The following is a 22,455-nucleotide window of genomic DNA, read 5'->3' as shown; positions in this document are numbered from 1 at the left end:
TCAGCAGGTCTCTGTGGCAATATAAAATCTATGAATATTAATCTGTTGACAAACTATGGAAAATATATTAATCTGTTGAAACCATTATCAATAACAGTTGTTTCACTTCGTAAACAATTGACATACACTCTTGATCAAAATTAAGAGGGTTTTATGAACTTGATCTCATGACTTCCATCAAATTTAAGAGCGAATCCTCTTTTTAAGTAAAATAATAAAACTTTCAAAAAGTTTTGATTCCTTTTAAGTTATTAAGGGTAAAAACTCTAATATTAATGCACAAACACGCCATGAAATACATCATTAAAAAAATCGAAGATACTTCTCAAACGGAATCATATCAAAATCTCCTCCAAGACTCCACCAAACCCACATATCTGTCATGCTCAGAATTGGGACCATAGGCACTTGAAACACAAACTTGTACTGATCATCCACACATCCAAACTTACATAAACTGAATAATTTCCCACAGCCCCCTCAAATTTCTCTACTACTCTTCTAGTCCACAGCAATAGTAGCCCAACAGAGGCCCCTAAAGCTCCAAAGTGACACCAGTCCAAAGACTAATAATCAATATGGTAAATCATTGTTACAGTAGTGCAGCCAAAAAAAAAAAAAACATTTGTACAATACTATCAACTATTACCAAAAACTATCTAAATGTTGTTTTCTACAATATAAACCTATCCCACCATTAATACCAATCCTAATATCTAACATATGAATCATAAAAAATTCAAACCTATATCAATCCCAATATCTAACATATGAATCATAAAAGAATTTCAAATACACAATCTCAAAGAATTAGAAATTAAAATTCCTTCTGAATTTCGAATTTAAATCCCCAAATTATACACTAAAATCAAGTTTTTAAGCGGTAGCCACATGAACCCAGATAAAAATTCACAAAATTAAATCCAAAAAAAAACTGAAGAATTATAAAGAGAGCAATAAAAATTCAAAATTATAAAGCGAACAAAAAAATTTCAGAAGAAAGGAATGAAAGATACAAATTTTCAGTCGTGAGTTGCATGGTAACAATTAATCCCTAAAAAAACTATATTTATAATATAGTATAGGGTTATGGATTCCTAATCAAAATATAATATAGGGTTATGAATTCCTAATCAATTTTAACACATAATTGAATATCCCAAATACTTTACAAGAAATAGCTATATCCGAACACAAAAACTATGATAATTTTTCAATAACGTTATGAAATACCCAAATCGGAAAATTAAACATTTACATTTATTGGGAAAATTATAAAAATAATTGAGGCCCAAATGTAGGCCTATTTTACAATTGAGGCCCAAAATGTACACTCAATTAAATGTTGTAAACAAGCACTATTGCAAAAAAAGTACAATTGTGCTACATTGCGATTCTAAACTTAGAATCGCACTGTAGTTCAATGGTAAAAAATATATTAATATTTTATGTATTTTCTCTCTCCATGGTCTCTCACCTCTCTCTCTCTCATTCTGACTCTCACTTCATCTCTCTCTCCATATTCAAAGCTTGCACTGGTGCTGGGGCTTGAGGTAGAAGACCTTGGAGTCACCCGTGATAGCAGAGGGGATGAGTCTGGTGTCAAGGAGCTTGAGGATTTTGTCGTAGATGTTAGAGAGGTCTAGGTTGCGATCTGGTTTCTGGTATGGATTTTTTGTTGTGATCTGGTTTCGTCGCAGACCTTGGATTTTTTGTTGACGACGGTGGGGCATGGGTTTTGACAACGATATTGTGAAGATATATTATTTTAATGAGTAAAATAGAAAAATAAAAGTTGAGATGTTAGGTGTATTGGAAAATGGTATTGTATGATTGATAAAATAATGTTTTAGATGGTAAAATAGGATAGAATTGAAATAATCACTGCTGATGCTCTAAGCTAATAGTATCAATGCTAGTGGACTAGACATGTAAAAGTTCTTTGGAATTTCTTTTCTTCTTATGTGTAGCGTGGTGTGTCACACAGCACACTTACCATCATTTCTGCTTACCATACCTTTACCATTCTCTCTCCCTCTGTGGTTATAATTGATTTTGCAAATGAACCCACTGGCTTTTGGGCAAACCAGATCTCTCTCGTCGTGAAGCAAGATTTTTTGCCCCTCTGTTTCACTTCTTGGCCACACGCAATTTCAAACGAAACAATAGTTGAGAAAGTACCCACTTGAAAGAAAGGATTGATCAATTTCAGTTATTCTGGAAGCAAAATCGCCAATGATGATGATGCATGCAGGTACATTATTATCCCATTGAGCATGCCTTCAATTTTCGTTTTCATATATTATTTTACTTGGAAACTATTGATTGTTGATTATCTGGAATAGTAGTAAATAAACTAAATATTACGAAGTGAAAAAACTAGGGAATAGTGAGAACATACCTCAAATCGTGAGCATAAATTCTGAAGAGAAAAGCTACTTATAATTACATATTGCCTTTTTGAGGAGAAATCTTCTACCCTATGCAAGGCATCATGAACTTTTTCATGGAGATACTCTATAAACCGCTTTGCAGCTTGCTCCATATGTTAGGGCAGAGACATTGTTTGTTATAATGTTAATTTATCTTCGAACTCCTCCGGTTCTTAGGTCCAACCAAGGTCCGACGGGTGGTCGAACATCATAAATAATAAATAATTAATAATTTCAAAATTATAAAAATATATAATAAATTTATAACTAATAATATATCTAATTATAATATATAGAAAATTTGGCTTTTCTTGGGCAGATTCAAATTGATTTGGAACAAGGTGGTTTTGGTGCTGTGCCAATCCCGCTAGATTATGTTGGGAAAGAGTTGGTAATTGCATCTCTGATTGCTAACGTGGCAGCGATGATTAGGGTTAATAGGAAAACCACTTCCCTGAAAAAACTGCAGGTAGTAAGATGATGAGCTCCACGCTGTCCCCCGTACCCATCCACCCCATCTTCCCCAGCCTACCTCACAGTCACCACCATTCCAACCTCTGCTCCCCTTTCTACCACCCCCTTTCAGCCAGCCACCTCTTCCGTGTTTCTTCTTAACTCAGTTTCCATCACCTTTTGGCTTTTTTCCATGTCACTTTTTTGTCCACCTTCTTCACCGACTATCCCACCCTTATCTAACCTGCCTTTACAACCATTGTTAGCGCCCAGGTCAATCACTACTGTATCACCCACCCCATTTAATCCTACCAAATTGCCTTCCCATAACACAACTTCTAAATCTCTTCCTGGGGGCAGATGGGGTAGTAAAGGTTCTTTTCGCATAGATAGTAAATTTTTTTCTCTCTTTTGATGGCGGGCGGGCTAATTCTTATGCTACCCATGAGAGTCGCCGGAATATCAAAAGTTCCGTTTGGTAGGGTGTAAAGGATTGGAATGGATTCTCTCTTGTTTCGTCGATATTCAAGATTGTGTTCTAGGAAATGATTATTTGTGCAAACATTATAGAGAAAACAATAAGTTTTTGAGTTCCAGGGAAAATCGGATAAGGCTGGTCTTTTTGTGGACATAGCTGTGTATTATGGTTGAGCTCGCCGTGGTTCTATTATGATACTAGCTAGCTCAAACCGTTCTGGGTGGTGTTTGTTTACAAAAGAATTAGATAGGTTTTTATCAAGTGAGAATACTGTATTGGGGGAAGGGATGACTTCTGATGGTGTTGCTGGCGGTGGTTCGACGGATGGAGGTGGTCAAAATGGGAAGAAAATAACCAATTATGGTAATTGGCAGAAGACAAGGAATTTTCAAAATTCTGGAGCTATTTTGGGGCATAACATGATTAAGGGTGATTCTGCTGTTGCTGTTTCTAATAAAAATGGCAGACCCACACGTGAGTTTTTAATTTTAAGTTGAATTCTGCCAACTTGGCGTTGAGAGTGTTTAAATTAGATGAGGGGAAACATGTTGTATCTTGGAAGGACCCAAATGCTTCTCATAGGCCCAATAAATATGGGCATGAGGTTTTAAAAATCTTATCTGGGCAAGCCAAAGCCCAAGTGGCTAACCCAAAAGGTAAGTCGAAAGATATTTTGGGGATGATCCGAGAATCACAGTAGAGCCGCAACAACCTAGGCCTTTTGAAGTTGTGGGTTTAGGTTGTCGACGCTGGAAGTCTTGCCTTTGATCGGCAATTATCAATGGGCTTTTCATCGTTCTTAGTGGGAAGCTTCAAATCATTTTTCAAAATTGTCTAACTTTGATGGGGAGGTGGATCCTTGGTCCGAGGAGGAGGAGGAGGAGGAAGTAATTACGAAGGCCTATCCCGAGAGTGTCAAAGAGGGGGTTGCTACCTAAATAGGTATGATGTTGTCGGGTGTTGAGTCTATAGATGGGTTGTAAAATGGTGAGTCAGAGATTCTGTTTCTTTCATGGAAACAAAGTGGGGTTGACACTAGTGTTTCTGTTAGTAGGGAAAAAGAGAGGTGTCCTCTGGAATGTGTACTGCTATCTTGGTGGGATCCTTGGGTAATCAAGGAAAAGCTGTTGTTGATGGTTGATGAAGAGACTAATTTTAAGGCGACTAGGGTGGAACAGTCGAATGGGTCTCTACAATGATGACAAGTTTCTGCAAAATGGTGGGTTTTCCTATTGTAAGACATGAAGCTTAGTGTGTGGCTTTATTTCATTTACTGGAACAAGAATGTCTTGAGGTTATAAATAATGGGTGTATTTGGAGACATATTAAATTAGGTCAGAAAGGTCTTAGAGAACTTCAGGGTCTAGTATCCACAGTAAATTATGATGGGTCCTCTTCTTGTAATAGAGGTTCGTCAAATGGTTTGGGGGCTATTGGTAGTTATAAATGACTTTAATACTTCTTTCTTGGAATGTTAGGGGATTGAATAATCCTCAGAAGAGGGAGATTTGTAAGAATCTCCTTAAGGAATGGTGGTGTGATATAGTATGCGTCCAAGAAACTAAACTTTCTTCATTAAATTCTACTGTTGTGCGAAGCTTATGGGGTAGTCCTTTCATTGATTGGGTTGTCCTAAATGCGGTTCAAACATCTGAGGGGGTTCTGTTGCTTTGGGATAAGTAGGTGGTTGAGAAAATTGATATTTTTGTTGGTCAGTTCTCGGTTATTGTACTTCTTAAGGGAGTATTGGATAGTTTTGAATGAGTCTATTCTGGTATTTATGGTCCAAATGCAGACCAACATAGGGCTGCTTTGTGGGAGAAGTTATCTAGAGTGCGTGTTCGATGGACCATGGCTTGGTTATTATTTGGAGACTTCAACATCATTTGATATCCTTGTGAGAGGCTTGGTTAGAAGTCTTTCAGCCCAGCCATGTTTGCTTTTTAAGATTTTATAGAGAATAATTACCTAGTGGATTTACCATCAGAAGGGGCATCTTTCACCCAATCCACAAATACCAAAGTCCTATCAATACCGGACATAGACTTCAGAACCGAAGTTTATGTCCCGTATTGACAGGACTTTGGTATCTATGGATTGGGTGGATCATTTTAAAAATGTGTCTCAAAGGGTGGTTCCTCGTGTTATTTTTGACCATTGTCCTCTTTTGGTGGAAGTTGGTGGTGTTGGTAGGGGGTGGTGTGCTTTTAAGTTTGAGAATATGTGGCTAAAAGTTGAGGTTTTTGTTGAGAAAGTTCAGTAATGGTGGAATGGGTATTGCTTTATGGGCTCTCCAAGTTTTGTTCTAGCTCAGAAATTAAAGGCTCTTAAAGAAGACCTAAAGAAGTGGAATAAGGAGGAATTTGGAAGTTTGGCTTTTAGGAAGAAGAGTTTGTTGATTGAATTGTTGGGTCTAGATGCTAAGGAAGAACTATTGGGCCTTTCACATGAGGAACAATCTTGCTAAACGCAGGTTAAAGGTGATATTAACGTTTTAGCTACTTTGGAAGAGACTTTTTGGAGATGAAAGTCTCGTGCACTGTATGTGAAGAAGGGAGATAACACATGCTTCTTTCATAGATTAGCGAATTCTCATAAAAGAGCTAATCACATTAGAAGCAAAGAGGTAGATGGTGTTGTATGAGGATGAACCTATTGTACGTTCTCATGTGGTCCAATTCTATCAAGATCTTTATCTAGAGACAGATTCGTGGTGTCCAACTGTGGATGGGTTGGATTTTGCTTGTATAGGGGAGGATGAAAGGTTGTCCGTAAAGAGGGAGTTCTCGAAATAAGTCATCCAAGTTTTGACAGACATGGAGGGGGCAGACAGCCTACCTATGAAGTATTTGGGAATGTCGTTGGGTACTCTATATAAGACAATATCCATTTAGAATCCTAATTCGGAAAAGATGGAGAAGAAACTTTCAGGCTGGAAGCGTCTGTATTTGTCTAAGGGTGGTAGAATCACGCTTTTGAAGAACACCCTTTCTAGTCTACCTACATATTATCTTTCCTAATTTACCATCCCTGTAGCTATGGTTGATAGGTTGGAACGTATTCAGAGGAACTTTTTATGGGGTCTTCAGAGGAGTGTTTCAAATATTTTTTAGTGGCTTGGGAGAGGGTGTGTTCACCTTTAGAGATGGGTGGTTTGGGGATTAGGAAGTTAGTGCATTTCAATCAAGCCCTACTAGGAAAGTGGTTATGGAGATTTGGACAAGAAGGAAACCATCTTTGGCGAAGGGTTATCACCGTTAAATATGGAGAGGGTTAAGAGGGTGGAATACTAAAATATGTAGAAAGGCCCATGGGTGTGGTCTTTGGTGTGGTATTAGTGAAGGTTGAGAGAGATTCTCCAAACATTTGGCCCTAGTGGTGGGCGATGGCTCTCATATTCTTTTTTGTCGTGATAGGTGGGTAGGGGAGATCTCACTTAAAATGCTTAACCCTTAGTTATATGCGTGTTCAAATGACAAGGAAGCTTGCATATCTGATGTATTGTGTCATCAGGAGGGTGGAAATGATAGATTTTGGAATTTGAGATTTTATAGGGACTTTCACGAGAGGGAATTAGAAACTGCCTTCTCTATCCTCGATTTCACTCTAGCTCGGATTCCTAGGGGTGTTGGGTGTGACAGTTCACATTGGTGTCTTAATGGGAATGACAAGTTTGATATTCAGTCCTATTACAATAAGATTCAGGGTGGTTCTATCCCTAGTTTCCCTTGGAAGGTTAAGGCTCCTAATAGGGTGGCTCTTTTCATGTGGACAGCAGTTCATGGTTGGATATTTACCTTGGATAATCTAAAGCTCTAGGGTCTCTCTTTGGCAAATCGATGTTGCATGTCCTGCTGTAATGAGAAATCTGTGGATCATTTAGACCTTAGTTGATAGAATTAACAAGTTTTAAACTCAATTTGTTAATCAGATTTATTATTAATAAACCTTGCTAAACCAAACAAACATCAACATCATGTCAATATCATGTAGCGGAATAGTAAATAAGAAATCAAGCATGATTCCAAAAGCAGATAAGAAATCAAGCGAAGAGAGTTCTACTTTAAATAGAAAGAATTAAAGTAGAGGATAGATAGAAAGGACAATTGAGTTTTAGGCTCCTTTCTCACCCACACAACGCGAGTCTTTGGCCGTGAAGATGAAAATGCACGTGTCCTAGTATGTCTACTAAAGGACATAGAAGAATTAGAATTCTCTTGAAATTGAGTTAAAAAGCTCAAAACTTTTAATTACTCTCCAAACAAAGGCGTAGTTCCTTGAGAGGAAACCTGTGACCGTTTGGACACTTGCTTTTGAGGATACAACTTAAAGCAATTAGGACAAATGTGTCCAGAAACACCGCAATGGTGACAAACATGAGTACGTTTTGAACTACTACACTTCCTAGACTGAGATCTAACAAAGGATTTAGAATTAGCCAAATCAATTTTGGATTTTATACCTTTATCACCTTTCTTAGATTAGGGCACAAAGATAGTCTTTGATCTAGAAGCCGTGGATGATATTTTCTTGAATTTCTCATTGGTCACCCCTCTAAACAAAGCATTCAAGGCCCTACTGTTGAAATTTGCCACTTTGATTATTGCTTCATCCCAATCCACCGGTGCTTCCTTTGGTTTAATCCAGCCAACTTCAACAGCTTTCCCTACTTTTTCACCTTGAGCCTGTAAAAAAACTTTCATATGAACTTTCCCGTACGCATAATCAGTGCCATCAAATAAAGGAGGAATCAAAAGGGATTGTCCACGATCCATGACCACTTGTTGGGAAATTTACACCCCGGTTGATAGAATTAATAAGTTTTTAACCCAAGTTGTTAATTAGATTTATTATGAATAAACCTTGTTAAACCAAACAAACATCAATATCATATAATGGAATAGTAAATAAGACAAGATATGATCACCCAAGAATACCAATGAAACAAACTAGTTTCACAGTAAAAAAACATAGGGGGAAACCTTCCCGAAAAGCAATTCACTATAGTAAAGAGAAGTTTTAGATCTAGTACAAAACCTTTGTCCCTAGACTCTAAAATTCCCGTAGATGAACTTACAGCAGAAACCTTCTATCGTTTCTGAACCTTTGAACTCTTGAATATATAAACGCCACCCTTTTGCACGGATCCTAGTACGTGACTAACTTCAGCAATTTGAAGATGTTGTTGGCTGCAAAGTTCTTCAGTTCATCCAACAGTGAAGATTAGGAAGCTCCTTGGTCACAAAACCCTTGGCGTAAAGACGCAGTAGCTTTTACGAAGAATAGGATGAACTAGAGCAATTTCTGTCTTCGGTCACAATATGCATGTATAATCACTTTGCATCACCTTGCATTTTCATGACGGCTCTTAAAATTATCCTTATATATGTCTAGCTTTGTGAGAAAAGAAACCCTACATAAATACTCATGGATATGACTGTAATCAGATCTAGAAAACCTGATCTCGTAATTCTCGACAGATACAGTTTGTGTCGAGCTTTTGTTGAGCTTCAACATTAAATCTCGATAGAAGTCTTTCTGTTGAGACTGCTGTCAAGCTTTAATGAACAACAAATTTTTCACTTGTTTCTTGGTCAGATTTGCATGGCTTTAATACTAAACTTGAACACTTGTTTCTTGAAGTACTGAACTCATCCTAGATCTACCCAACTACAAGTAAAGTGTGTTCTATCAAAAGATTAGCCAATTACATCAAATATGTCCCTAACACATCTTCTCCTACACTGTCTTGTAGCTCACTTGTTGTGGGTACAAATGTTACAGGTATTTGGGATCCAACAGGTCATGCTAGGTTCTATGGAGAGTTCGGTGCCTTGTTGGAGTTTTTAGCTACAGAAACTTACTTTGGACATTTGGAATATAGTTTTTGGTTGTTTGATGTGGGTTGTTTGGATGGAAAGAAATCGACGCTCTTTTGAGGCTAAAGAGAAATCGATTGTTCAGTTACAAGCTCTATGCTAGAGTACTCTGTTTGACTGGTCTTGGTATTGGGGTTCTTCGTCTTGTTCTTCCATCATTGAGTTTCTTTCTTCCCTTAGTATCATCCCTTAAGCTGCTTTTTCTATCTTTGTTGTTGTTTGTTGTTTTTTCTTGTGTTCACCATCATGAACGCCTTATACTTGCTGTATTCATTCTTTCTTCATGATTAATACTATTTTATGTGCAAGTTAGATTTGTAAACTCGTATGAAAAGTGTATGAGATATCTAACAGTACATTTTGATGAAAAAGCTCAAGAATGATAAAAATGGAAGCTTTAACATCATAACTTCGAAAGAGAAAGAAAGTAGTGCAATAAAATTAAAGATGACAATATGATGTATGTGAAAAACCCTTTGAAAGGGATAAAAAACCATGGGTGAGTAAGGGTGAATGTCCCTTACTCTGTTAAGCTTTCTATTATATGAAAATGGAGGTTTCCCTTGTATAGTGATGATGTTCTTACTAAATGAGAGGTCTTTTCTCTACCTCACTTTCTTACAAAATTTCTACCCTTTTCTCTAATGTCCTTTCCTGGTTCTTGCCCTAATAATCTAGCAACATGTTCCTCTTATAGTCCGAGGAATGTTGCTAGGTGCACAAGACAGATGTCAAACTATGATTCCCCCTTTGGAACCCTAATACAACTGTTGTACAATGTAGTGGCTGTAGGAGAGAGAGTAAGCACACCAAGGTTAGTATAACGGCGTGAAAGGTGACACTGCCACTACATGGGGAGCAATTCTTGGACAAGGAAAGGGGCATCAAGGGCATTGAGAGTAATGCACATGTCCCCAACAATGGTCCAACACAAGCACAACCAATGGGAGGGAAGGATTTCATAACCTTTGACCAAAGAGGGTCACTATCTCCCTTTTAAGAGTGCTGGGTATCCATGTCAGGTGCAAATCTTACTCTTCTCCAAGATGGTCAGGCCGTTCGCATGGACCAAAGATCCTTTCTCCCAGCCAACGTTCCTTTTCCTTGCTCACAGCCATTTCATGTGTAGAGCCTGGATCCAGCCATTTTAGCATTTCTCTATGCCTTGGCTGGTGTATTGTACAACTATTATTATTACTTATATAAAAAAATTATACAATAAATTGTTTATAAAAAAAAAATTCAGTGAGTTTTCACCCCTTAAATTAAATAAAAAAAAATGTTACTAAGCATATTAACTTTACAATATCATCCAACAAAACAATTAGTGGCATAGCTATCTGTAAGTGCACAATTGCACCTGGACCCAAAGAAAATTATGGGCTCAGGCCCAATGAGCCTTAAACAATGAAATTTGAAGAGCGTGGGCTTGAAATCTAGATTAAAGGTATTGAGAACTTGATAACAGGCTTTGGTGTGCAAACGCTTGTAAATAATGAATGATAATTGCCAATGGACCTCCTCGGACATGAGTCGAGGGCTACTGCTATATTATTTCTCTTTCTTTCTTAAAGATTACAATTCTGAATCTCTTTCTTAGTTACAGACTAGCCCCCTTTTCTTTGGCCTTCACCCCCCTTAAATACTTCTTTTTCTAATGCTTTATCCACCTGTTGCTCAAACCCCCTCCCCCTAGATATTTCTTCCCTTAGTGCCTTTGAATAGTGACCAGAAGTTTCAGCTCTACTGTTCAGGGGTCATTTCCCCATTAATGCGGCCAAGGAGGTAGGTACAGAGTCTTTAATGTGGAGGTGGCAGCCTTTGCTCATGATATTCTTCTAACATCGGTATATCTAGAAGGTTCAGGGTTTCCCCCTCTTAACCAATAGTCTCTCCAGAGTTCTGCCTTGACCTTTGTAGTGAATCTACGAGTTTTCTTGGGTCTGTCCGAGGAGAAACTCACCCTCGGATGTGTCCTCGGACCCTCGGCGTATGGGCCGATTCGCAGTACTAACAAATTCTTAGTTCAAGAACAGATCGGCCCTCCTTGCTAGAGCCCAAGGGCCCAAATGCCCACTTGGGTCCTTTTACTCCCCACAATAGCCCCTCAAAACTTTATTTTTCAGCATCCGAGGAGAAAAATAGGGTTTTGATCCACCGAGGACTTACCCCACACGTTTTGTAAATAAACTACGCGTGTGGAGATCGTTTCGCGTTCTAGAGGATGCCATTTGGCGGTTTTTTAATTTCAAAAACGCGCGCATTTATTATCGTAAGTTACACCTTGTCCCCCACGTTCAACTGTGAGATGAGCATCCAACGGCCCTTGTTACCCCCTGAAAATTTGGGCGGGACGAATACAATTTCGAGGCCGCTTCCCGCACGTCGTGACGCTTTGGGAACCTGCGCCTTTATTTATTTCTTCAGAGGCTAATCCCATCAAAACATCAGTAATCACCTTTTCTCTGCAGAAATCCGTGGAAACTCGCACAACTTCAAACTTGTAAGTTCTTATTCTTTTTCTTTACTCCATTCTCCTCGGATCTTGTCCTCGGCTTGTTGTTGTGGTATCTGTCTGACCTGAAATCCATTCTCTTCTGCGGGATTACCTTCTCCTTACCCTTTCCTTGCTGCTGATCTTCCTCTACTCTTTTGTATTCATCAATACGATCCATGAGGCGACGTACGTTGCGGACGGGCTTTTTGGTCAAGGACTTCCTCAAATCGTGATCAGTAGGAAGACCTACCTTAAAGGTATTGAGCGTCACCTCATCAAAATCACCATCTATCTCGTTAAACATCTTCCAGTACCGGTCGGAGTATGCTTTCAACGTCTCCCCTTCCCTCATGGTCATGGATAACAGCGAGTCCAATCGCCGAGGCACTCTGCTACACGTGATAAACCGCGAAGCGAATGCTCTAGTAAGCTCCCCGAACGAACCTACAGACCCCGATTTAAGGCCGTTAAACCACCTCATAGCAACAGGTCCAAGCTAGAGGGGAAAACTTTACACATCAGGGTCTCGTTATGAGAGTGCACCGCCATCCTCTGGTTAAAGTGACTCACGTGCTCCATCGGATCAGTCCGGCCATTGTAGATGGTAAAGGTGGGCTGGGTAAACCTCCTGGGAAGCCTCCCTTTCTCAATCCTCTGTGAAAATGGAGATTTGGAGAGTTGGTGCAACGCCCGACTCATAGCATCGTTCCCCAAGCCCCTGGAAGGAAGTTTCTTGTGTTTGCAAGCTGGCGGGTCGTCCTCCTCACAAGAGGACATTGCACTGGGGGTTGAGTATGACCCCGAGCTGTAACTACCTCCCCGGACCTCCACTGAAGAAGGATTAGACGAGGACGGTGAAGGCTTACATCTGGCGCGGTGCAGTTTTCTTTTCAAACGATTAATCTCCTTCTGCATGGCTTTAGCACCATCCTCTTGGGTGGCGCTGCCCTCGCCATGAGTATGGCTAGCCCTAGGGTATTCTGTATGGACACTTCCCTCACGATCCATTCGGCGCTCAAGACGCTCGAAAAGATCCTCCGGTTGTGATCCTTGAGACTCTGCATGGTGTGAGCCTATTCCTACCATAGTATCCCAGCTCCTTTCAGACTAGATTCCCACAGACGGCGCCAATTGTAAGTGCACAATTGCACCTGGACCCAAAGAAAATTATGGGCTCAGGCCCAATGAGCCTTAAACAATGAAATTTGTAGAGCGTGGGCTTGAAATCTAGATTAAAGGTACTGAGAACTTGATAACAGGCTTTGGTGTGCAAACGCTTGTAAATAATGAATGATAATTGCCAATGGACCTCCTCGGACATGAGCCGAGGGCTACTGCTATATTATTTCTCTTTCTTTCTTAAAGATTACAATTCTGAATCTCTTTCTTAGTTACAGACTGGCCCCCTTTTCTTTGGCCTTCACCCCCTTAAATACTTCTTTTTCTAATGCTTTATCCACCTGTTGCTCAAACCCCCTCCCCCTAGATATTTCTTCCCTTAGTGCCTTTGAATAGTGACCAGAAGTTTCAGCTCTACTGTTCAGGGGTCATTTCCCCATTAATGCGGCCAGGGAGGTAGGTACAGAGTCTTTAATGTGGAGGTGGCAGCCTTTGCTCATGATATTCTTCTAACATCGGTATATCTAGAAGGTTCAGGGTTTCCCCCTCTTAACCAATAGTCTCTCCAGAGTTCTGCCTTGACCTTTGTAGTGAATCTACGAGTTTTCTTGGGTCTGTCCGAGGAGAAACTCACCCTCGGATGTGTCCTCGGACCCTCGGCGTATGGGCCGATTCGCAGTACTAACAAATTCTTAGTTTAAGAACAGATCGGCCCTCCTTGCTAGAGCCCAAGGGCCCAAATGCCCACTTGGGTCCTTTTACTCCCCACAATAGCCCCTCAAAACTTTATTTTTCAGCATCCGAGGAGAAAAATAGGGTTTTGATCCACCGAGGACTTACCCCACACGTTTTGTAAATAAACTACGCGTGTGGAGATCGTTTCGCGTTCTAGAGGATGCCATTTGGCGGTTTTTTAATTTAAAAAACGCGCGCATTTATTATCGTAAGTTACACCTTGTCCCCCACGTTCAACGGTGAGATGAGCATCCAATGGCCCTTGTTACCCCCTGAAAATTTGGGCGGGACGAATACAATTTCGAGGCCGCTTCCCGCACGTCGTGACGCTTTGGGAACCTGCGCCTTCATTTATTTCTTCAGAGGCTAATCCCATCAAAACATCAGTAATCACCTTTTCTCTGCAGAAATCCGTGGAAACTCGCACAACTTCAAACTTGTAAGTTCTTATTCTTTTTCTTTACTCCATTCTCCTCGGATCTTGTCCTCGGCTTGTTGTTGTGGTATCTGTCTGACCTGAAATCCATTCTCTTCTGCGGGATTACCTTCTCCTTACCCTTTCCTTGCTGCTGATCTTCCTCTACTCTTTTGTATTCATCAATACGATCCATGAGGCGACGTACGTTGCGGACGGGCTTTTTGGTCAAGGACTTCCTCAAATCGTGATCAGTAGGAAGACCTACCTTAAAGGTATTGAGCGCCACCTCATCAAAATCACCATCTATCTCGTTAAACATCTTCCAGTATCGGTCGGAGTATGCTTTCAACGTCTCCCCTTCCCTCATGGTCATGGATAACAGCGAGTCCAATGGCCGAGGCACTCTGCTACACGTGATAAACCGCGAAGCGAATGCTCTAGTAAGCTCCCCGAACGAACCTATAGACCCCGATTTAAGGCCGTTAAACCACCTCATAGCAACAGGTCCAAGCTAGAGGGGAAAACTTTACACATCAGGGTCTCGTTATGAGAGTGCACCGCCATCCTCTGGTTAAAGTGACTCACGTGCTCCATCGGATCAGTCCGGCCATTGTAGATGGTAAAGGTGGGCTGGGTAAACCTCCTGGGAAGCCTCCCTTTCTCAATCCTCTGTGAAAAATGGAGATTTGGAGAGTTGGTGCAACGCCCGACTCATAGCATCGTTCCCCAAGCCCCTGGAAGGAAGTTTCTTGTGTTTGCAAGCTGGCGGGTCGTCCTCCTCACAAGAGGACATTGCACTGGGGGTTGAGTATGACCCCGAGCTGTAACTACCTCCCCGGACCTCCACTGAAGAAGGATTAGACGAGGACGGTGAAGGCTTACATCTGGCGCGGTGCAGTTTTCTTTTCAAACGATTAATCTCCTTCTGCATGGCTTTAGCACCATCCTCTTGGGTGGCGCTGCCCTCGCCATGAGTATGGCTAGCCCTAGGGTATTCTGTATGGACACTTCCCTCACGATCCATTCGGCGCTCAAGACGCTCGAAAAGATCCTCCGGTTGTGATCCTCGAGACTCTGCATGGTGTGAGCCTATTCCTACCATAGTATCCCAGCTCCTTTCAGACTAGATTCCCACAGACGGCGCCAATTGTAAGTGCACAATTGCACCTGGACCCAAAGAAAATTATGGGCTCAGGCCCAATGAGCCTTAAACAATGAAATTTGTAGAGCGTGGGCTTGAAATCTAGATTAAAGGTACTGAGAACTTGATAACAGGCTTTGGTGTGCAAACGCTTGTAAATAATGAATGATAATTTCCAATGGACCTCCTCGGACATGAGCCGAGGGCTACTGCTATATTATTTCTCTTTCTTTCTTAAAGATTACAATTCTGAATCTCTTTCTTAGTTACAGACTGGCCCCCTTTTCTTTGGCCTTCACCCCCTTAAATACTTCTTTTTCTAATGCTTTATCCACCTGTTGCTCAAACCCCCTCCCCCTAGATATTTCTTCCCTTAGTGCCTTTGAATAGTGACCAGAAGTTTCAGCTCTACTGTTCAGGGGTCACTTCCCCATTAATGCGGCCAGGGAGATAGGTACAGAGTCTTTAATGTGGAGGTGGCAGCCTTTGCTCATGATATTCTTCTAACATCGGTGTATCTAGAAGGTTCAGGGTTTCCCCCTCTTAACCAACAGTCTTTCCAAAGTTCTGCCTTGACCTTCGTAGTGAATCTACAAGTTTTCTTGGGTCTGTCCGAGGAGAAACTCACCCTCGGATGTGTCCTCGGACCCTCGGCGTATGGGCCGATTCACAGTACTAACAAATTCTTAGTTCAAGAACAGATCGGCCCTCCTTGCTAGAGCCCAAGGGCCCAAATGCCCGCTTGGGTCCTTTTACTCCCCACACCATCTTTAAGTGCATTATATGGTCATCACTACCAAAAAAAAAAAAAAAAAGTTGGACTCACTATCCATCTTGAAAGCTTGTATAAAAGTCTTTATTTACTTTTACGACATAAATTGTAATTGTTGATTATAAAAATAAAAGAAAAAAGAAAAAAGTGTAGTTGTTGATCTCACAAGTCACAAATTATATTATGAAATTATTAATATAAGAAAATAATCCTCTTAGAAAAAAAAGGCAAAAATACAAAAAAAGTGTAGTAGTTGGTTTTTTATAAATTCATTTTAAAGAAAAGTCAAGTAAATTTTAAGTTATTTCATTTAATTAACAAAAAATAATCCTCTTAGAAAAAAAAGGCAAAAATACAAAAAAAGAAAGAAAAGAAGTCGTGCTCGTGACTTACTTTAGTTGCTTGTGCAGTTGTGCTACTTTACCAAAGGTCCAAAAGGACCAAAACAATCCACTACACAAACTAATATCATTTCCTTAAATAAGAAAAAAAAAAAAAAAAGAAAAAAAAAATCCAGTTATCCACAACCCTAAACCAAATGCCCCTATAAATACTAAGGGGAAAATGGGCTTTTGCCCTTATTTTTTAAAATATCTAGCATAATATCTCTGTTTTGAAACTATTAAGCACCATGTCCTTGTTTTGAAACTTGATTTTAAAAAAATCAAGTTACAGGTCAATGTTGAGTTCTATACATATTTTGCCACTTAATTTTTTAAATATTTAAGTGAAACTTGACATTGCTAATGTCGAGTTTCAATTAAAAATATACATATAACTCAATTTTGAAGATATCGAGTTTTATATAAAAACTCGATTTTGGTAAAATTGAATTTCGAAAAGAAGGGCATTTTGATAAATAGTTTCAAAATAGGAACATTGTGCTAAATATTTTAAAAAATAAGAACAAAAGCCCATTTTCCCAAACACTAAAGTATAAGCATTAGTAAGTGCAGCCCAGTGGCCTGCTTGCTCTCAGGCCAGATCTAAATTTCTCTCCCTCTCTCTCTCTCTCTCTCTCTCACAGACTCATATCTCTTAGCCGCTCCCTTGCTCTCATTAATTTAAATTTCTAGATTTCAAACCTCCATCACTACAAATTTCAAATCTAAATTTCTCTCTCTCGTTCTCTCTCTCACGGCACACTTGAAATCTGTGGTGGTGCCTCCATATAGGAGTTGTAAGTTGAAACTATGATTAAGGTTTGCAAGTCAAAATCTGTAGATATGTTGTGGGTGTTGTGAGTTGCAACTAAATGTTCTTTTTCTTTCTATTTATAATTATTTCAGGGGATTAAAAAACAAAAACTAAGATCAAAAGTGCCTCTGATTGCTTTAACAACTATGACTTTGGGATTAGAGAGTGCAGAATTAGAAGATTTCTGACAAACACGAATGCATTTTGGCATCTTAACAGAATCGTTCAAAAATCGGTTGAGCCGTTACGATTCCCGATTTTGGTGGTTAAATAGTAGGTTTCGGATTTTCTGTTCTTCTTTCAATATTTTTGGTTGTTAAAGACAATTGAACTGGAGCACTCCAGTCTGGAATATCTTGGGCGGGATCAGCAGGAGGGGCAGGCTCAAAGATTTTATGTGACTTTTCACCAAAAACATTTGTTCACAACACTGTTCATATTTTTAAATCATAAGACTTCAATTGAGTAATTATTAACACATACAAGAACACCACTTAACTCAAAATGCTAAACTCTAATGAATATGAGCTCAATTATGTTATATTAACCGCTCATTATTTTCATTAGTATCTAATGTGCGATTTCACTTATATGTATAGGATAAGATAAATTTTATATATGTGCACAAAAATGAACCTCATGCCTTTTAGTCTTTAAGAAAAACCAAATTTATTTACAAAACATATAATGACTTGAAAGAAATTAAATATGTAATGAGCTAAAGAGGTCTCAGATTCTGGTCATGCGATCAACAGTTAGTACCTCAATAGTTATATGCTTAAGGGACACTTTAGATTTCTTAACATTTCCTTTAATATTGAGGTACTTTTTGGCAATACGCTTACATCCGACTTCCACTTTTCCGATTAACTCTCTTCGTCCCTTTTTGGCAATTCTTATTACAAAAAGGATTTTGATTTCTTTCTCTATTTAGTAAATATACTAATCTCAACGCGAACTCTCAAATCACAGTAAACCTTCTTTTCTGATGAGGATTCCTAGGGATTAATTGATTATCCTATTTAACCAAGGTTCAATCTTAAGATTTCCTAAAGGATGCACCTTATACTCCACCAAGCCACAACTCCCGAGCTTCAATCAATGGTAAGTCCTCCTCTCTTTCTAAGTCTGAGATGTGGAGGAGCAGGACCCATCTTTTTCTTTGTACTGCTCAATGTCCAAAATTACAGAATGGTTTTACTTACTTTCGTGTTCTATAGGTCTCTTTGTTTTCCCTTCCCATTTTCACGGAGTGCTCAGAGCCTCCAATTCTCTAAGGAGAACTCCATTCCCTTCAAAGTTACCATGTATTTCTTTTAGTGGAGTTTGTGATGTTCTTTTGTTTTAGAATTTCAATCCCCCACCTCTCTATCTGTATTTGTTTCTAAAAAAAAAAGGGTAAGTGTCTCATATTTCTTAAGAGAGTATGTTGTTTATAGTATGACTTGCTCCACTCTCTCCTAAGAGCACTCGCATCTGTGCTTATATAATTGAAAAAGTACCACATTTTAGTCAATTAAATCTAAAATATACCCACATCAAGCTATGCAAAGTTGAGTAAAAATACATAGTTGCTACAATAACAATGTAAATTTACACTAGCACTATTCATTTTGCATTTAATTTTTTAATAACATTTGAAAGCGATATTGCTCTAGCCATAATAAACCATACTAGCTGGTGTTGATGCCCATTTTTTGACAGAGGGCTCAATAGCAGAAGAAGTCCAACAATAGAGAAGGTGAGATGGAGAAAAAAATACAAGAATAAGGAAACAAGCCTAGCAAGCTGAAATGGCAAGATTGATGACTAGAGAGATATAAGTGGCAGGAATGAAAGAGTAGAGAGGTAGAAAGAAAGAAGAGAAAGAATAAAGAAAAAGAAAGAACATGTAGAAAACTAGAGAGATATAAGTGGCAGGAATAGAGACATGCATCAATAGACTACCTATTTCTCTCCCTCTTGATAGATCCACCCTCTGAGGGATTGAGAATTGGAGCTTAAATCATTTAGGCCCTTTTTTCAAAGTGCGTAACTTCTATGGCAGAAACCTTCCTTGCAGTTACTCACGTTGGGTGTTGGTTCCCTTCTTGGACTTGCTTCCATTGAGAAGCTAAGCCTATTTTTCTGGCAAACAAGTTTTCTTTTGATATTTATGCTTATTGGGTGATTAGGTTACTGTTCAGTTATTAAGTTGTTTGTCGTAGTGTTATTTCCATTTGTTATATTATTCTGCTGTAACTTTATTTGCTACTTTCCTTATTGGCGTTAGTCTTATTTATTTTGTTTAGTATTGTAGTTATTCTGCCATATTGTGCTCTTGCTATAACATCTGTAACAGCTATTCCTGCCCTGCCCATACCATACGCTTAGCCTGCGATGCTTTTGCTAGAATGTGTCTATATTGGAATGGCTCGATTCGCGCACAAGTTGGCTTAAAGTGTAGTTCCATTTAGGTTAGTCCCAACTCTTTTACCTCAGATCTACCGGCTGTAGTGTAGCATGACCCAATAACATAAAAAGGCCCCCCCACAGCTAGTAGCTGTAAAAAATAGTCTTAGATTGGAGAATTTTCTTGGTCTTGGTTTGGCAAAAGGAACAAGAGGTTTTTGTTTTGGGACGGTGATTATTGATTATTAGAGTATTTGCTTTTTTATTGTGTGGTACTAGAAAGGGATTGCCTAATGGTCACAATCTCTTTCTATGATTATCATTGGTATCTTTAATTTCGGATTTTTTTGGTTTATCATATTTTCTTTCCTTTCCTTTCCACATTTAACAATGCCTATAAATTTTCAACCAGTTATTGGCAGTGTGATCTTAATCAAGCATAGGCGGATGATGGAAATGTTTCCGTCAAGCTGGAGGAGACTGTGGATGGAATGGGAGCTGCGAGGAATGATTCTATTTAGCCTCTTTACCCAAATATTTCTCATCCTTTTGGGAAATCGCAGAAAGCATTCTGTCGGAATTCAGCTAAGAATTACAGTTTGGTCAGCCTACTTACTTGCCGACTCCATAGCAACCATGGCATCTAGCATACTCTCAAATAATCTAGGACAAGTGTATGAGGGTGATCACCTTGATCCCAGGTATGAACTAAAAGCATTTTGGGCACCCCTTTTCCTGTTGCACTTGGGTGGCACTGATACCATTACTGCTTACTCGATGGAAGACAATGAGCTGTGGAAAAGGCACTTATTTGGATTAGTTAGCCAAGCAATGACGATATTTTACATCATGCTCTTGGCCTGGACAAACTCTCATCTTTCGTTCCTCTTTATTGTGATGTTCCTTGTTGCGCTTGTCAAGTATTTAGAAAGGGTGTGGGTCCTCTACTCAGCAAGCGAGAATAGATTTAGGGACTCAATTCCAGACATCCCTACAAATGAATCCAAAATAATGGAAGATTGCAAACTAAAGCAGCTGAAGGGATACCATCTCACAAAACACCAGGTCCTTGAGGTTGAGGTGCCGGATCATCCAGCCAATACATCGTCAGATGAATCCGTTCCTCATGCAAATGAAATAATTACGGCCTATAACTTCCTTGAGATGGTCAAACGTCTTTTTGCAGATCTCATACTTGGGATCCAAGAGAGGGATGCAAGTAGGGCAATCTTCGAACGTTACAACGACATGGAAGCTGAAAAAGCTTTCAGGATAGTTGAGATTGAACTTGGGTTTATATACGATATGTTGTACACCAAAGCGAATGTAGTCTACACTTCTATGGGCATTGCTCGACGAATCATTGGATTCTTTTCTATCTTGGTGGTATTTGCGATACTAACTTGGTCTGAGATCTTGGTTAGAGACAAACAGCACCATCGCCGTTCTGAGATTGATCTTATCATAACATTTGCATTGTTAGCAGTCGCTTTACTTCTGGAGTTATGTGCATTTGCCCAACTACTTCTCTCCGACCGCACCATTCATTGGTTAATTAAGCATAAGAAGAGTACCATCTTAAGAGCAATTAAACGTTGGGCTCCAAAAAAACGCAGGTGGTCAGATTCTGTTGCTCATTTGAGTCTGCTAAACCTTTCATTAAAAAAACAACTGCCTTGCCATCGAATCCTGAAGATGTTAGGCATTGATGAATTGCTAGAGATTCATTTTGGTATGACTACTAACTCACTCAGCTATGTCGACATAAAAGTGCGACTCTACAGGGAAATGAGATATCTTAGGAATTGGGCGAATGAGAATGAATATAGCACAGAACTCAAATATTTGTTTGGCCGTAGGGGAGGCCGCACACTTCAAAAATTCAATCGTCCTGATCTTGAGTGGAGTATCAAGTTCGAGTTTGACCAGAGTATTCTTATCTGGCATCTTGCTACAGATATCTTGTACCACAATGACTATGAGGATGAGCCACGTGAAGATAAAGTACCTACGTTACAGCATGCAAGAGGCATCTATGTGTCGCGATATATGCTCTACCTTCTAGTTAAACAACCAAATATGTTGCCAATTGGGATGGCGCACATCAGGTTCCAGGACTTTTATGTAGGGCTCAAGAACTTCATTGAAGAAGAGATGTCCAAACCAGCTAAAGAAATCGGCCCAAAAGAAGCTGCCGAAATGCTGCTAAAAGTTAAAACCGAGGACATGCTTTGTGTCAGGGGAGGGGACAAAAGTAGTTTTGTCATATTCCATGCTTGTAAGCTTGCAAAAGCATTAAATACAGGAGGCAATAAATGGGGCATTATCACCCATATTTGGATGGAAATGCTGGGTCATGCAGCTAGCCTATGCAGAGGAAGACATCATGCTCAGCAGTTGAGGCGAGGTGGGGAGCTTCTTACACATGTTTGGCTTCTCATGGCACATTATGGCTTAACTGATCACTTTCAAATACCACGGAGTCGTGCAGTAGCTGATGTAATTCCATGGTAGACTAACTTCAACTTAATGTTGGTAGAATAAACATGGTTTTTAAATTACATTGAACATATCTGTCAATAAATGTACTTGGTATTATTCATGTATGAATGTAATATAGTCAATGTATGCGTGTTTAGAGTGATGCATGTTCCAATTTTTTTTTTTTTTTTTTTTAATTTATGGGAAATACTCAAACCTTCATTCAATACATTGTAAAACAGATACATCATGTGCACACGCATGTGCCACTGTCCTCTAGCCATACAATCACGTTCTCAACATTTTGAGCATGCTGAGCTAACAGGTGGGCAGGGGCATTTCCCTGCCTTTTAATATGTAAAAAATCAAACGTCCTAAAGCACCGGGCTTTCCGCATCACATCTTGGATGATGTTTTAAATCAATCGAAAGAGGCAGAAGCTTTATGATGAATTTTTTCATT

The 22,455-nt window shown here is 39.5% G+C and overlaps 1 protein-coding gene across 1 annotated transcript; it reads left to right on the top strand.

Annotated features, from left to right (window-relative positions):
- The first annotated feature begins 2,090 nt into the window (after positions 1 to 2,090).
- On the top strand, positions 2,091 to 22,026 carry LOC142615358 (uncharacterized). Its single transcript, XM_075788108.1, has 2 exons — positions 2,091 to 2,254; positions 19,925 to 22,026. Exons 1-2 carry the CDS (start codon positions 2,236 to 2,238, stop codon positions 22,024 to 22,026), a joined length of 2,121 nt encoding a protein of 706 aa, XP_075644223.1. The 5' UTR covers positions 2,091 to 2,235.
- The last annotated feature ends 429 nt before the right edge of the window (positions 22,027 to 22,455 follow it).

The sequence above is a fragment of the Castanea sativa genome, chromosome 11, assembly GCF_040712315.1.
Source record: "Castanea sativa cultivar Marrone di Chiusa Pesio chromosome 11, ASM4071231v1".
NCBI classification, from domain to species: Eukaryota; Viridiplantae; Streptophyta; class Magnoliopsida; order Fagales; family Fagaceae; genus Castanea; species Castanea sativa.
This window is presented reverse-complemented; position numbering and strand designations above follow the sequence as displayed.